Source organism: Lolium perenne, chromosome 4 (genome assembly GCF_019359855.2).
Source record: "Lolium perenne isolate Kyuss_39 chromosome 4, Kyuss_2.0, whole genome shotgun sequence".
NCBI classification, from domain to species: Eukaryota; Viridiplantae; Streptophyta; class Magnoliopsida; order Poales; family Poaceae; genus Lolium; species Lolium perenne.
Window position 1 is genome coordinate 239,791,770 of NC_067247.2, and position 18,166 is coordinate 239,809,935.

General features: G+C 44.2%; 1 protein-coding gene across 1 annotated transcript; it reads right to left on the reverse strand.

Moving 5' to 3' along the window:
- Positions 1 to 358: 358 nt before the first annotated feature.
- On the reverse strand, positions 359 to 4,576 carry LOC139839313 (uncharacterized). The gene is made up of 3 exons (XM_071829360.1): positions 4,517 to 4,576; positions 2,425 to 4,427; positions 359 to 401 (listed from the first exon to the last, which is right to left on the reverse strand). Exons 1-3 carry the CDS (start codon positions 4,574 to 4,576, stop codon positions 359 to 361), a joined length of 2,106 nt encoding a protein of 701 aa, XP_071685461.1.
- Between the last annotated feature and the right edge of the window lie 13,590 nt (positions 4,577 to 18,166).

The window sequence follows — 18,166 nt, forward strand, 5'->3', positions numbered from 1 at the left end:
CCCTCCGACCAGGTGCATCTAGCTAGGGTTCCTCCTCCGACCAAAATCCCTCCGACCAGGTGCATCTGTTGCATGGCGGCGCAGTTCCCAGCCTGCTCGGGCAGTTCTTCTAGGTCAGGAGCGTCGTCGCGTCGCCGCCGGCGGCCGGGCACGCCCATCCCGTATCGGCAGCGGCCATTCGATTATGAGCCCGCCGACGTATGTGACTGTGGCGAGAAGATGCCGCAATGGATTTCTTGGAGTGATCCGAATCCTGGGAGAAGATACCGGAACTGCAAAATTCGCTCGGTTAGTCTTCGAGCACGCCCCCCGCCCCCATTCTGAATTTCGCCCGCTGTCTTCTGAAGTTTCTTTTCTACTATGGCTTACTTATCCTCTTTTGTTCTTCATCTGTCAGATTGCTGGTGGAATAGGGTGTAAAGTGTTTAAGTGGATTGATGATCCGCTGGATGCACGTCACAAAGAGTTAGTTCGTGATCTGCGTGATGCTGTTTGGGATCGAGATGAAGAAATTGAGAGGCTCCAGGTAGAAATTGAGAGGCTCCAGGAAGAAAAGTTTCTGCTTGCTGCAAGGAAACAGAGCAACCCTGAACCAAAGAAAATGGGAGGCTTCATGGTTTGGGTGCTATCTGTAGCTTTTGTCATCTGTTGTACCTGGGTGATGTGTAGGAACTGAAATTAGGGTGAATTCAGTGATCTGTTGGTCAGGAGGAGAAGAAGCTAGAGTATATGCTAGAGTTATTGTGTTGTAATTCCAACCATTTGTCTGTTCGTGCCACAATGTTTAGTTCCTGAATTTGAACCATGTCTATGTATGTGTGCAATTCTGTTCAGTTGAAAATGTGTTCTGTTGAAAATGAGTTCTGTTGAAAATGTGTAGCAGCTACTTTTGCACGGCGGCGCCGCCCATATATGGTCGCCGGCGTCAGCCATGCACGGCGGCGCCGCCCATATATGGTCGCCGGCGTCAGCCATGTATTGAAAAAATTGGGCATGGATTCCCCTAAAAATTGGGCATGGAGTCCCCAAAAAATTGGGCACAAGTTCTGGGAACAAATAGCTGACATATTCAACATAAATTCTGGGAATATTGAACATAAAAATTGGGCACAAATTCTGGGAACAAATAGCTGACATATTCTGGGAACAAATAGCTGACATATTCAACATAAATTCTGGGAACAAATAGCTGACATATTCAACACAAATTCTGGGAACAAATAGCTGACATATTCAACACAAACTGCTACTCATCTTCTTCGAAAACTTGACGCTTCCTAGTCCTATTTCCTCCATCATCATCATCATCATCATCCTCATCGCTGCAATATTGGTACATTGTCTGATCAACCTCCTCGATTTCTTCGGGCACAACCTCTTTGCTATGTTTCTTCAGTTTGTCCACAATGACTTTTTCAAGTAGCACACGTTCCTGGTCACTTCTCGTCCTACTCCGTGCAGTGCCTTCTTTTTCTTGCACAGGAACTTGACTGGAATCTTCATCTTGATATGATAGTACAGCAACACCGGGTCCCTGTTCATTTTCTTTTACACTCCATAGATGTCTATGGTGAAATTTCTGTACAACTTGCCATTTTCCTTTCAACTTGGTGTCTGGCACATAAAACACCTTGGTTGCTTGTGATGTCAGAAGGAAAGGATCAGTCTTGTACCAAAACTTTTCTGTGTTAACACTCTTGAAGTGTCCATCATCGTCGAGCCCGGGTTTCCTACCACCAAGGTCAAACCAGTCACACCGGAAGAGGACAACTGACCGATGGACGCCACCGCTGGAGTTGTATTGCAATCTGATGATGGATTTGAGCTGACCAAAGAAGTCAATGCTGTTGCCATCATGATCTCCCTCAGAAACGATTCCACTATTTTGTGTCTTCCTGTTCTTCTCGCGGTCAACAGTATGGTACCGAACACTGTCAACAACACATGCCGAATATAGTCTCACTCTAAAATCTGGTTTGCACGCCAAAGCATAGAGATCAGGACAGACATCATTTCGCATTTTTCCAATCTGCAAAAAATCAACCGGGGGTGAGTAACACACACAGCAAAATTATATCATGAACTTTTCCAATCTTCAGAAATAAACCAGCTAAAGATCTCACATGAGTATGAAACCATCTAGCAAAGTTCTTGGCAAGCCATCTATCAACATTGATCTGACCACCTTGTTGGTTCAACTCTTGTTTGCACAGGCTGGAATGGCAACAGAAAATAGATCCTAATTATTATTTGGAGAGGCTGCAATAACCTATCTATATAAGGGGATGAAGAGAAACGTACTCGATGTATGGATCAACCTCAGGGCAACTTCGGAGCACATACCACACCATGTTGTCATAGTCCTCACCAGCAAACACATATTGAGAGGCTCCAATAAATTTCACACCGTGTTTGAAAACAGACACATCACCAATATGTGAATCATCCCGCTCCGGATTTCTGCTTGGACGGTTGAATCTTGTTTCAACATCGTCGAAGTATCTCGAGCAAAATGTCAGGCACTCATCAACAATATATGCTTCGGCAATCGATCCCTCCGGCCTGGCATTGTTCCGGACATAACGCTTCAATGTTAGCAACCTTCTTTCGACTGGGTACATCCAACCGTAATGCACTGGGCCTCTAAGCCTTGCCTCTTTTGGTAAATGGATGGCCAAATGCACCATCACGTCGAAGAAAGATGGGGGGAAGATCTTCTCAAGTTTGCAAAGAATAACTACGATTTCCTTTTCAAGTCTGTCCAGAACGTCTCTCTTCAGTGTTTTGCAGCACAGCTCTCTGAAGAAATTTCCAAGTTCAGCAACCGCTTCATATATGTCTTCATGGATTGTTCCTCGAAGGCCAGCCGGTAAGATCCTTTGAAGCAATATATGACAGTCATGGGTCTTCAGCCCTTGAAGCTTGCACTTATCAGCAGCAACACACTTGGATATGTTAGACGCGTACCCATCTGGAAACCTCACAGCTTTTATGAATTCACAAAAAGCAATTTTTTCTTGATTACTCATTGTATACCACGCCTGTGGCATCTCAAAAGAGTCAGCTGAAACAGGCTGCAAATGCAAGTCACCTCTTATGCCCATGTCTTCCAAATCAAGCCTTGAATTCACAGTGTCTTTGGTCTTGCCTTGTATGTTCATGAAAGTACCAAGCAAATTGTCACAGATGTTTTTCTCGATGTGCATTACATCGAGATTATGCCTCAGCTTTAGATCTTCCCAGTATGGCAAGTCCCACAAACATGATCTACGGCTCCAACACTGACCGTCCTCACGTTTCCTTTTCTTCTGAAGCTTGCCTGGTATCACATCTCTAACCCTATCAAGCTGTTGCTTCAGCTCTTCTGGAGTGAATTCCGCTGGCTTCTCACGGCTTTCAGAAGCACCATCGAATTCTTTGCTATTTCTCCAAGGATGGTGCCGAGGTAGCCAACGGCGGTGCCCAATAAAGCAGATTTTGTTCCTTAATTTCTTGGAGCAATTCTCTTTGTCACAACGCACACATGCCTGGTAACCAGCTGTGGCCCTCCCTGACAATGTGTGCAGTGCCGGATAATCATGAATACACCATAAGATTGCAGCACGGAGATCAAACTTGTCTGGACTATTGGCATCATACGATTTTACACCTTTCCAGAGCTCCTGCAGCTCTTCCATCAAAGGCTCCATGAAGACATCAAAATCTTTTCCCGGAGAGGATGGACCAGGGATTAGCAATGCAAGCATGAAGTTGGACTGATCCATACATGCCCACGGCGGAAGGTTGTATGGCACCACGAATACAGGCCACATGCTGTAGGAGTTGCTCATATTCCCGTAGGGATTAAAACCATCCGTGGCAAGTCCAAGCCTTATGTTCCTGGCATCAGCGGCAAAGTCTTTATGAATATTGTCAAAATCCTTCCATGCATCCCCGTCTGCTGGATGACTGAGATCATTCTCCACGTCTTGCCGCTTCAGTTTGTGCCACTGTACTTCCTTTGATTGCTCCTTTGAAAGAAACATTCTTTGCAGCCTTGGAATCAATGGGAAGTGCCTTAGCACCTTCTCTGGGATCTTTCTCCTACCATCAGCATCTTTCCATCTGGAGGCTTTGCACTTGGGGCAATTATTCTCCTTGGCATAATCCTTCCGGAACAATACACAGTTATTCGGGCACACATGGATACTCTCATAACCAAGTCCCAACCTGCCGACTATGCTAAGTGCCTCCTCGTATGACTTTGGTATTGAGCTATTAGGGTATTGCAAGGCCAAAATCAGGAGTATCGCGTTGAATGCAACGTTGCTAATCCGGTAGTACGACTTGGCCTGAAGTAACTTGACTGTGAGTGAAAACCTTGACATTGTACCCCCATCGCTGGCTGCGCGCTTGGCTTCCTCTATCAACTCAGCAAATATAGTGTCCTTTCCAGCACCTTGCGGTTCTGAGTTGTACAAATCAGCAAGCAGATCAGGAATTCTATCATCTTCGTAACCATCTTCCTCTTGCAAACCATAATAGTGTGCCTCTGCATCACCTCCACCAACATGGTGTGCCCCTGCATCACCTCCATGTCCAGCCTCAGGTTCACCTCCATGTCCAGCCTTGATGTCTACGTTCCCCCTCCTTTCCTGTAGACAGTGTTGGGCCTCCAAGAGCAGAGGTTTGTAGAACAGCAGCAAGTTTTCCCTTAAGTGGATCACCCAAGGTTTATCGAACTCAGGGAGGAAGAGGTCAAAGATATCCCTCTCATGCAACCCTGCAACCACAAAGCAAGAAGTCTCTTGTGTCCCCAACACACCTAATAGGTGCACTAGTTCGGCGAAGAGATAGTGAAATACAGGTGGTATGAATATATATGAGCAGTAGCAACGGTGCCAGGAAATAGCTTGATGGTGTGTAGTTGATGGTGGTAGTATTGCAGCGATAATGTAACGATAAAACAAGTAAACAAGCAGTAGTAACTCAGCAGTATTTAGGAACAAGGCCTAGGGATTATACTTTCACTAGTGGACACTCTCAACATTGATCACATAACAGAATAGATAAATGCATACTCTACACTCTTGTTGGATGATGAACGCATTGCGTAGGATTACACGAACCCTCAATGCCGGAGTTAACAAGCTCCACAATTAATGTTCATATTTTAGTAACCTTATAGTGTAAGATAGATCAACATAACCAAATAGATCACATCAATACCATCATAGTAATAGTTAACTTCACAATCCATAAGAGATCACGATCATAAACTAAGCCAAGAACTACATGATGCACACCCTGTCCACTTTACACCATGCAGGAGGAATAGAATACTTTAATAACATCACTAGAGTAGCACATAGATGAATTGTGATACAAAACTCATATGAATCTCAATCATGTAAAGCAGCTCATGAGATCATTGTATTGAAGTACATGGAGAGAGATTAACCACATAGCTACCGGTACAGCCCCGAGCCTCGATGGAGAACTACTCCCTCCTCATGGGAGCAGCAGTGGTGATGAAGATGGCGGTGGAGATGGCAGCGGTGTCGATGGAGAAGCCTTCCGGGGGCACTTCCCCGTCCCGGCAGGGTGCCGGAACAGAGTTCTGTCCCCCGAATTGGAGTTTCGCGACGGTGGCGGCGCCCCTGGAGTCTTTCTGGAGTTTCGTCGAACGTGTCGAGGTTTTTAGGTCAGGGGCTTTATATAGGCGAAGAGGCGGCGCAGGAGGGCTGACAGGGGGGCCACACTATAGGGCGGCGCGGCCCCCCCTCTGGCCGCGCCAGCCTATAGTTTGGTGGGCCTGTGGCCCCCCTCTGACCTCTCTGGTGTGTTCTGGATGCTTCCGGGGATTCTAAGATCTTTGGCGTTGATTTCGTCCGATTCCGAGAATATTTCGTTACTAGGATTTCTGAAACCAAAAACAGCAGAAAACAGGAACTGGCACTTCGGCATCTTGTTAATAGGTTAGTTCCAGAAAATGCACGAATATGACATAAAGTGTGCATAAAACATGTAGATAACATCAATAATGTGGCATGGAACATAAGAAATTATCGATACGTCGGGGACGTATCAGCATCCCCAAGCTTAGTTCTGCTCGTCCCGAGCAGGTAAAACGATAACAAAGATAATTTCTGGAGTGACATGCCATCATAACATTGATTATACTATTTGTAAAGCATATGTAGTGAATGCAGCGATCAAAACAATGGTAATGACATGAGTAAACAAGTGAATCATATAGCAAAGACTTTTCATGAATAGCACTTCAAGACAAGCATCAATAAGTCTTGCATAAGAGTTAACTCATAAAGCAATAATTCAAAGTAAAGGCATTGAAGCAACACAAAAGAAGATTAAGTTTCAGCGGTTGCTTTCAACTTATAACATGTATATCTCATGGATATTGTCAACATAGAGTAATATAATAAGTGCAATATGCAAGTATGTAGGAATCAATGCACAGTTCACACAAGTGTTTGCTTCTTGAGGTGGAGAGAAATAGGTGAACTGACTCAACAATAAAGTAAAAGAATTGTCCTCCATAGAGGAAAAGCATCGATTGCTATATTTGTGCTAGAGCTTTGATTTTGAAAACATGAAACAATTTTGTCAACGGTAGTAATAAAGCATATGTATCATGTAAATTATATCTTACAAGTTGCAAGCCTCATGCATAGTATACTAATAGTGCCCGCACCTTGTCCTAATTAGCTTGGACTACCGGATCATCACAATGCACATGTTTTAACCAAGTGTTACAAAGGGGTACCTCTATGCCGCCTGTACAAAGGTCTAAGGAGAAAGCTCGCATTGGATTTCTCGCTATTGATTATTCTCAACTTAGACATCCATACCGGGACAACATAGACAACAGATAATGGACTCCTCTTTTATGCATAAGCATGTAACAACAATTAATAATTTTCTCATTTGAGATTGAGGATATATGTCCAAAACTGAAACTTCCACCATGGATCATGGCTTTAGTTAGCGGCCCAATGTTCTTCTCTAACAATATGCATGCTTAACCATAAGGTGGTAGATCGCTCTTACTTCAGACAAGACGAACATGCATAGCAACTCACATGAAATTCAACAAAGAGTAGTTGATGGCGTCCCCAGTGAACATGGTTATCGCACAACAAGCAACTTAATAAGAGATAAAGTGCATAAGTACATATTCAATACCACAATAGTTTTTAAGCTATTTGTCCCATGAGCTATATATTGTAAAGGTGATGATGGAATTTTAAAGGTAGTACTCAAGCAATTTACTTTGGAATGGCGGAAAATACCATGTAGTAGGTAGGTATGGTGGACACAAATGGCATAGTGGTTGGCTCAAGTATTTTGGATGCATGAGAAGTATTCCCTCTCGATACAAGGTTTAGGCTAGCAAGGCTTATTTGAAACAAACACAAGGATGAATCGGTGCAGCAAAACTCACATAAAAGACATATTGTAAACATTATAAGACTCTACACCGTCTTCCTTGTTGTTCAAACTCAATACTAGAAATTATCTAGACCTTAGAGAAACCAAATATGCAAACCAAATTTAGCATGCTCTATGTATTTCTTCATTAATGGGTGCAAAGCATATGATGCAAGAGCTTAATCATGAGCACAACAATTGCCAAGTATCACATTACCCAAGACATTAATAGCAATTACTACATGTATCATTTTCCAATTCCAACCATATAACAATTAACGAAGCAGTTTCAACCTTCGCCATGAAAATTAAAAGCTAAGAACACATGTGTTCATACGAACCAGCGGAGCGTGTCTCTCTCCCACACAAGAATTTATTCAACAAAAACAAAAACAAGAAACATACTGACGCTCCAAGAAAAGCACATAAGATGTGATGGAATAAAAATATAGTTTCAGGGGAGGAACCTGATAATGTTGTCGATGAAGAAGGGGATGCCTTGGGCATCCCCAAGCTTAGACGCTTGAGTCTTCTTGATATATGCAGGGGTGAACCACCGGGGCATCCCCAAGCTTAGAGCTTTCACTCTTCTTGATCATAGTATATCATCCTCCTCTCTTGACCCTTGAAAACTTCCTTCACACCAAACTTCTCATAAACTTCATTAGAGGGGTTAGTACATAATCAAAAACTCACATGTTCAGAGGTGACACAATCATTCTTAACACTTCTGGACATTGCTCAAAGCTACTGGAAGGTAATGGAACAAAGAAATCCATCCAACACAGCGAAAGAAGCAATGCGAAATAAAAGGCAGAATCTGTCAAGACAGAACAGTCCGTAAATACGAATTTCTAATAAATACTTCCGTTGCTCAGATCAGAAAACTCAAAACTAATGAAAGTTGCGTACATATCTGAGGAACACGCACGTAAATTGGCATATTTTTCTGATTTTTCTACAGAGAAAACAGCCCAGATTCGTGACAGATAGAAATCTGTTTCTGCGCAGAAATCCAAATCTAGTATCAACCTTCGATTAGAGGCTTCACTTGGCACAACAAAACACAAAACTAAGATAAGGAGAGGTTGCTACAGTAGTAAACAACTTCCAAGACACAAATATAAAACAAAATACTGTAGCAAAATAACACATGGGTTATCTCCCAAGAAGTTCTTTCTTTATAGCCATTAAGATGGGCTCAGCAGTTTTAATGATGCACTCATAAGAAATAGTATTTGAAGCAAAAGAGAGCATCAAGAGGCAAATTCAAAACACATTTAAGTCTAACATGCTTCCTATGCAAAGGAATCTTGTAAATAAACAAGTTCATGAAGAGCAAAGTAACAAGCATAGGAAGAAAAAACAAGTGTAGCTTCAAAAATTTCAGCACATAGAGAGGTGTTTTAGTAACATGAAAATTTCTACAACCATATTTTCCTCTCTCATAATAACTTTCAGTAGCAACATGAGAAAACTCAACAATATAACTATCACATAAAGCATTCTTATCATGAGTCTCATGCATAAAATTATTACTCTCCACATAAGCATAATCAATTTTATTAGTAATAGTGGGAGCAAATTCAACAAAGTAGCTATCATTATTATTCTCATCAAGTGTTGGAGGCATAGTATAATCACAACAAAATTTACTCTCCATAGTAGGTGGTACCAAAAGACTACTATCATTATAATCATCATAAATAGGAGGCAAAGTATCATCAAAGAAAATTTTCTCCTCAATGCTTGGTGGACTAAAAAGATCATGCTCATCAAAACCAGCTTCCCCAAGCTTAGAATTTTCCATATCATTAGCAACAATGGTGTTCAAAGTATTCATGCTAACATGTTCCATGGGTTTTTTAATTTTCGCATTAAACCATTCATGTCTTGACTCAGGAAATAGTACAAAGAGCTCACAGATGTTTTCCATTATGCCTAACTAGTGTAAACAAGAAACAAAAAGTTGCAATTGCAGGATCTAAAGGAAATAGCTTCGAGCACAAACACAATGGCGCCAGAAAAGTACTTTACCTGGAACCGAAGTATGAGTGCCTTTTTACCTTTCCTCCCCAGCAACGGCGCCAGAAAAGTGCTTGATGTCTACGTTCCCCCTCCTTTCCTGTAGACAGTGTTGGGCCTCCAAGAGCAGAGGTTTGTAGAACAGCAGCAAGTTTTCCCTTAAGTGGATCACCCAAGGTTTATCGAACTCAGGGAGGAAGAGGTCAAAGATATCCCTCTCATGCAACCCTGCAACCACAAAGCAAGAAGTCTCTTGTGTCCCCAACACACCTAATAGGTGCACTAGTTCGGCGAAGAGATAGTGAAATACAGGTGGTATGAATATATATGAGCAGTAGCAACGGTGCCAGGAAATAGCTTGATGGTGTGTAGTTGATGGTGGTAGTATTGCAGCAGTAGTAACGCAGTAAAACAGTAAACAAGCAGTAGTAACTCAGCAGTATTTAGGAACAAGGCCTAGGGATTATACTTTCACTAGTGGACACTCTCAACATTGATCACATAACAGAATAGATAAATGCATACTCTACACTCTTGTTGGATGATGAACGCATTGCGTAGGATTACACGAACCCTCAATGCCGGAGTTAACAAGCTCCACAATTAATGTTCATATTTTAGTAACCTTATAGTGTAAGATAGATCAACATAACCAAATAGATCACATCAATACCATCATAGTAATAGTTAACTTCACAATCCATAAGAGATCACGATCATAAACTAAGCCAAGAACTACATGATGCACACCCTGTCCACTTTACACCATGCAGGAGGAATAGAATACTTTAATAACATCACTAGAGTAGCACATAGATGAATTGTGATACAAAACTCATATGAATCTCAATCATGTAAAGCAGCTCATGAGATCATTGTATTGAAGTACATGGAGAGAGATTAACCACATAGCTACCGGTACAGCCCCGAGCCTCGATGGAGAACTACTCCCTCCTCATGGGAGCAGCAGCGGTGATGAAGATGGCGGTGGAGATGGCAGCGGTGTCGATGGAGAAGCCTTCCGGGGGCACTTCCCCGTCCCGGCAGGGTGCCGGAACAGAGTTCTGTCCCCCGAATTGGAGTTTCGCGACGGTGGCGGCGCCCCTGGAGTCTTTCTGGAGTTTCGTCGAACGTGTCGAGGTTTTTAGGTCAGGGGCTTTATATAGGCGAAGAGGCGGCGCAGGAGGGCTGACAGGGGGGCCACACTATAGGGCGGCGCGGCCCCCCTCGGCCGCGCCAGCCTATAGTTTGGTGGGCCTGTGGCCCCCTCGACCTCTCTCCGTGTGTTCCGGATGCTTCCGGGATTCTAAGATCTTTGGCGTTGATTTCGTCTGATTCCGAGAATATTTCGTTACTAGGATTTCTGAAACCAAAAACAGCAGAAAACAGGAACTGGCACTTCGGCATCTTGTTAATAGGTTAGTTCCAGAAAATGCACGAATATGACATAAAGTGTGCATAAAACATGTAGATAACATCAATAATGTGGCATGGAACATAAGAAATTATCGATACGTCGGGGACGTATCAAGCCTCAGGTTCACCTCCATGTCCATGTCCGGCTTCAGGTGCACCTCCTTGTCCTCCATGTCCAGCTTCAGGTACAGGATGTAATGGTTCTCCATGGAAGACCCATCGGTCATAAGTGCTTGCCATCCCAAAAAGAAGCAAATGAGACTCTACTACATCTAGAGGTTTTGTGCACCGGTTGAGACAGCTACGACATGGGCACAAAGACTGATCAACATTGGCAGCATTCAAGCGAACAAACCGCATAAACTCGCCACTCACTTTGTGTGTTCAGTGGGAAAGCCTTCTAATTCTTGTTGTAATCCAGCGTACGTCCATCTCATGGAAGAACAAAATGATGCAATTAGCACACACCTAACTGCACAGCAGTTCCAATTTCAAGCAATGCACAGCAGTTCAATTCGATTTTGTGAACTGATGAAGAAGAACAGATCGAGAGGGGAGAGATGAGAGGGGTGCAGACCGGGAGATGCGGAGGGGCTCGTCCTGGAGAGGGCGAGGGGCTCGTCCTGGAGAGGGCGAGGGGCTCGTCGTCGGCGAGGCAGATGGACAGCAGATCCCTTGCTCGGACGCAGCGCCGGCACAACCACCACCGCCGTCACCTCGGACTCGGTACTTTAGTCCTAGTAACAGCACATATTGGATCACAGAGATTCGATATTGTGAACTGACGAAGAAGAACAGATCGAGAGGGGAGAGGTGAGAGGGGTGCAGACCGGGAGATGCGGAGGGGCTCGTCGTCGGAGAGGGCCGGGGCTCGTCGTCGGAGAGGGACGGGGCTCGTCGTCGGAGAGGGACGGGGCCGCCACCGCCGCCACCGCCGCCGCCGCCGCCGCCGCCGCTCGTCGTCGGAGATTCGAATTTCTGCTAGGTTATCGGAGGGAGTTGGATTCGGAAGGGATATTTGGGCTTCTCACAGGCGCCAAAAAAAACAAAAAGAGTGAGGGCTGGGACTCGAACCCAAAGACCTCTAGATGTGTCAACGTGCCAGTTAACCAGTGGAGCTATTGGAGAGATCTTATCAGCTTACCATCCTTTATCCTTTACATAGTGGAACTAAGGCAACTTTTTTTTATAGTTATGGATATGATCTTGTTACATAATCTATCAGAGGGGATACTGATTTAGGACAACAGTTAATTTGTACAAGAGCATTAGCTAAGCAACAATGGCTAATATATGACTAATAATTAATTACGGCTAGCAAACTATATATATCTATATATACTCCAGCATATATAGACCACCAAAAGCACATTATATTACACATATATAGTGCCAGCCTTGAGCTCAATAACATAGTACCAAAAGGACACGTTAATTATAGATACTACCGAGGAGGTTCAACGCTCATTTACTTGAGCACATTACATAGACCAACAGGCCATTAGATAGTACCAGATCGATCGATAAGAGGTTCAACGCTCATATTAGTTGAGCTCATACACACATATATATAGTACTACTAGCTTAATTAGAGAGGTTCAGCCTGCTAGCTCATTTCTCGAGCTTCCTGACATACAACTTGAGACCGCCCCGGGCGCGAATGCGGAACCAAAACACAAAGATATCATTTGCCTTCATCTTGCTCTTCCGCACCACAGCACTCCAGTTTGTTGTGATCACTGCACCGTCAAACTTCCCTTTGCCCTGGAAAATCCTCACTTTCACACCATGTCTCTCACTGTAAGAGACAAGAAAGTCATTATCTGGAAGCTGCATATTCTTCGAGATGTACTTCTTGGTAAACTTCCGGTTGAAGTACTGCAGATTATAAGATGCAAAACTTTGTTCAGATGAAGTAATTGTCAACATATAAAGATGCAAAAACATCCTTGATCGAGATGGAGTAATTATATTTACCATTCTGGAACAGCCTTCCACGGTACTTGCACTCTTTATAGTGCACACATAAAAAGGAATTGCGGGGCGCTTTTGGTCAACAAGATATCTCAGGGTATCAACTTGTGTAGGATTCATTTCCACTAGATTGGGATACATGCAAAAGTCATCCCATTCCTCACCTGCCTCTATCCTGGGACCTACATATATAAGGAAACCAGGGAATAAGGCCTAGTTTAAAGTTTTCCTAAAACTGAAGTATATCAAACCAACAGTATTTATAGAAACTGAAGTATTCCTTGAATGCTACAAATTGACTAGCTATTATGCCAAACCGAGACTAATTAAGCATTTGACCTATATCCTGCATCTATAACTACTATATATATATTTTACCTCGACGAGTCAGATGGACATCAGCAGGAGGAGGAGGAGCAACTTCCTCATGCTCAGCTGCACAATCCATTGCTGCAGCATCATCAGCTTTCTCTTGCTTGACGTGAACCCTATCTAGAGCACCATCCTCACCTTCGGAGGATGAGCTGATGTCGATGGTCTCAACGGCCTTCTTGGATGGGACCAAAATGGCAACTTCATAGTCATAGGGGTCCATGGTGTCGACCTAATAACAAGCAGTGAACAATTTGAGAACTATGAAACTATTAATTACACATTAATTAAAACTAAGTTGGGATGTTTAGGTTCAGATTGACATTCGCACTAGCAGCACTAGCACATGTTTTGAATCAATCTAAACCAGGAAAATCTACTCTAGCACTAGAATCTACTTTGAATCGATCAAACCCTAGGAAAATCGCCGCTCGGACAAAAAAACCCCAATTAAAATCCCCCGAGATTAAGTACGGCAAACCCTAGAAAATCCCCCGCTCATCCCCCAAATTAACCTGAGCTTCGGCCGACGGAGGCAGTGGAGCTTCGGCCGACGGAGCTTGACGGAGCTGCTTGACGGAGCTTCGGCCGACGGAGTTGGGAGAGGAAGAGGCGGCATGGCGGCCGGGTGAGAGAGAATGAGACAGGGGATAATGTTGTTTTTGTTATAGGACTTTTGGGGGGGGGTGGGGCAAAATGGCACCCACTGACGTGTGGGGCCATCTGACGGGTGGGTTGGGCCATTTCCGGTAATTTTATGTGGATTAGGGGCCAGCAGGTAAAATGGAACCCTCATTCTCTGTTTTTACTAATTATAATAAATCAGAAATTCCCTCCTCCGCCTCTTCGCTTGACGGTTCCACTCCGCTTCTTGCCGGTTCCACTCCCACTAGACGGAAAAAACCCTCCTCCGCGCCAAGACGCTTCTGCCTCGCCGCTTCTGCCTCCTCCGCCGCTTCCTACTCCGCCGCTCGCCTCCTCCGCGCCATGGACGCTGCTTCTTCTTCCTCTTCCTCTGTTCCGCAACCGCTTCTGCCTCCTCCGCCGTCAGCAATGCAGGCCATTACTCAGATCAGGACCTTCACCGTCCATGGCGGCAAGGAGATCGATGTTGTCTACACAAATGAGGAGGAGACGATGAACAAGTACCTGAAGATGTACGCGCAGTGGTATGCGGAAGAAGAAGAGAACAAGTTTGTAGGATTGGATCTCGAGTACACTCCGGAGGACCCCAACCACGAAGAAGACAACTACCTCGCCGTCGCTCAACTGTGCATGAGGAACCACGTCCTCGTCTGCCACTTTTCCTGGTTTGTAGACCTTAATCTTGCACTGATTTACTTAATCTTGCTCTGATTTTGTTAATCTTGCTCAGATTTTAGTTAATCGCTAGTGCATGATGAACCAAGTCACCCTCGAGTGCTCTGTTTTAGTTAATCTTGATCTGTTTTAGTTAATCTCGAGTGCAACAAATTAAACTACAAACCGTGCTAGCTGCAAAACTAGTTTTGTTTCTGTGTTTTGTGTAACAAAAGCCACAAAGCATGGTGTGCTGATCTTGCAGATTGAATCTATCCATATGCTCATCTAGCATGTACGATTTCATTATACCAAATTAATTATCACAAAGCAAATTTCCGGAGTCCTGATCTTGCATTTAATAGACTTTTGTTAGTTTCAAAATTATATGATGCAAAATGATATTTCAATGACTAAAAAATTTGCACTTGCACATTTCATAAAAGTGTTGGTCATGCATTCTTTTAGTACCAAATGGATTATGACTAGATAATTTTCAGACTCTTGATCATGCACTTACTAAACTTATGTCAATTTTATTCAAGTTATGAGATTGCATAGACTAAACATTCGTATTCCCAAATTTTATTCAAGTGTTGATCTCGCAAGTACTAAATTTTTGCATCAAATTGAATCTATCCATATGCTCATCTAGCATGTACTGGATTTCATTATACCAAATTAATTATGACAAGCAAATTTCCGAGTCTTGATCTTGCATTTAATAGAATTTTGTTAGTTTCAAAATTATATGATGCAAAATGAAATTTCAATGACTAAACAATTGCACTTACACATTTCATAAAAGTGTTGTTCATGCATTCTATTAGTACCAAATGAATTATGACTAGATAATTTTCAGACTGTTGATCATGAACTTACTAAACTTATGTAGTTTCAAATTTTATATTCAAGCTATGAGATTGCATATAGACTAGCTTCGTAGTCCCAAATTTTATTCAAGTGTTGATCTCGCAAGTACTAAATTTTTGCTTTCAGACCAACGGAATGTCCGGCGCTGCGCTCATTCCTTCAAGATCAAGGAATTGTGTTCTGCAGCGTTGACAAGAGAGCAGATTTTATAAAGTTATATTACGAGAAGATTATAATTCCAAGGGAGAACTGGATCGATATCCAGGAAATTGTCAACGTCAAAGGTCTCAATGAGAGAGGAAACTTAATGAGGGATGGAATGGCTAGTCTTGCAACTAGCATCATCGACGAGTCGTACAGCCAGATGAAGAGCAAATTCCCTCGAGAGAGGCACAATTACTGGGAAGAGCAGCCGTTGTCTGATTTAAACCTGGAGTATGCAGCTAAAGATGCTTACGTGAGCTACCAGCTCTACGTTAAGATATGGTTCTTCCTGCGTTACCTTGTGTTTTGCCCCGGTTGCAAGAAGGAAGACGAGCTGAGGGGACGTCTGTGTTGCAAATGTAGGGTAGCAGAGATCGAAGCTGAACATGCACAGAGAAATGCTGCAGCTGAAATAGCAAGGTTAAATGCTGAACTTGCAAGCGCGCTGGCTGAACTAGCAATCTTGAAGGCACCAGCTTCCTGCAGCGACAACACCCAGCAGACAAGTCCCCCTCATGGCAAACGGACGAAGATGAATGATGAGCAGTGGCTGGAGCGTAGTGATGCGCCGAAGAGTAGTGATTATTGGCAGTAACTCGAGGAAGAAGTCGTGGACTGGTGCTGATCAGAAGAGTGATGATCCGTGGACGACGGAGATGAGTGATCAGCAGAGCCCGAAGAGTGATAATCCGTGGCGGACGAAGCCAGGCAATTACTGACGACTTCTCCAAGATCCATGCCTAGTTAATTATTTGTATTTGCTTGTCAAGAAACTTTGCTTCTATCGTCTCAGATTATCAGAGAAATCATACTTTTCCTGATGTGAATAGTACTGTCAGATCTGGTTGAATATTCACACCCAGATTTATCTTTTTTGTTTCTCTAAGTGTATGTCGAATTTGAATTTGAAGTTACATGTACATCTCCATAATATATGTGTATGCCTCAAGTTTCACGAGAAATCTAGGGGGGTAGACCCGCCGGGGCACACGTTCCGCTGTTTTGGGGGAAGGAGGGGGAGAACGACCGCCGGAGCACCGGAACCCCACCAAATCTTGCATGTGGACCTATGATATGTGTTAAAGTGTGGTGCAAGGTCTAATGGTGCAAAAGTAGCTCCCCTAAACCCTAAACCCTAAACTGGGGAGGCTTCGAGCCCTAAACCCCTCTAAATCCCTAAACCACGACGCCGGAGCTGCGGAACCATGCATCATAAACCCTAACCCTAACCCTAAACCCTAATCCTATACCTAACCATAAATACTTACCTTTAAACTAAACCCTAGCCCTAGCCCCTAAACCCTAGCCCTAACCCTACACCTAACCCTAACCAGTAGATCAGGCACACCCTCGATCGTGTGATAATGGCTCTAGCTGCGGGTATATGTGCCAAAGGGTCCCAATCTTGGTTCTACATGTGTATATGTACTAAACAAACCTAAAAGAATGAAAAGTTACATTGGTGCACCCTCGCGCGGAGAAATCTAGGGGGGTAGACCCGCCGGGGCACGCGTTCCGCTGTTTTGGGGGAGGAGGGGGATAACGACCGCCGGAGCACCTAACCCCACCAAACCTTGCATGTGGACCTATGATATGTGTCAAAGTGTGGTGCAAGGTCTAATGGTGCAAAAGTAGCTCCCCTAAACCCTAAACCCTAAACTGGGGAGGCTTCGAGCACTAAAACCCCTCTAAAACCCTAAACCACGACACCGGAGCTGCAGAACCATGCATCATAAACCCTAACCCTAACCCTATACCCTAAACATATACCTAACCATAAATACTTACCTTTAACCTAAACCCTAGCCCTACCCCCTAAACCCTAGCCCTAACCCTACACCAAACCCTAACCAGTAGATCAGGCACATCCTCGATCGTGTGATAATGGCTCTAGCTGCGGCTTTTTTTTGTGAAGGGGCTACATGGTGCGCATTTTAGTATTGCGCGAGACCTCCGCGCAGCGGTAGGATACCTCCTACGCACCACCTATCACATGCTGTATGCGCGCGGTAGCCATCTGGGAATCCCTCCCGCTTCCTGCGGTGTCCCGCCGAATCCGCTGGAAACTGACCGGATCTGAACTGGGGCGACACTTTCCTTCGCTCAATAAATGGAGGGAAAAATGTTTTTAGGTCTAGGACGCGTCATTTTATGTGCTAAATGTTTTCCGTTTCGCGCGTTGGCGGACGGGTGCACGCGCGCGCCCGGTACGGCCATACCGCATGTCCCGGCGGCCCCGTTTTGCGCAGTTGGCAAAACAAACGGAGCCAAAAAATCGAGCGGAGCCGCGTGGCGTCATTTTATGTGTCCTAGTAACCACTGCAAAAGACGGAACTGGGATACGGCAATTATCTTGGAGAACCCTTCACGAACAGGGCTATCTCGTCCGGAGTTCTATGGCTTTTAGGGGAAATGAGTAGGAAACGGCCCGTTTCACCACATAGTTTGTCGGAACGAGGCCATATTTGGCACGTGCGTGGGCCTTAGGATGGGAAGCAAGGCCCCGGTCGCGGATTTCCAATCCGAACCACGGGCGACGGTTTTTCCATTTTCGGGGTGCCGGAAGGGCTTT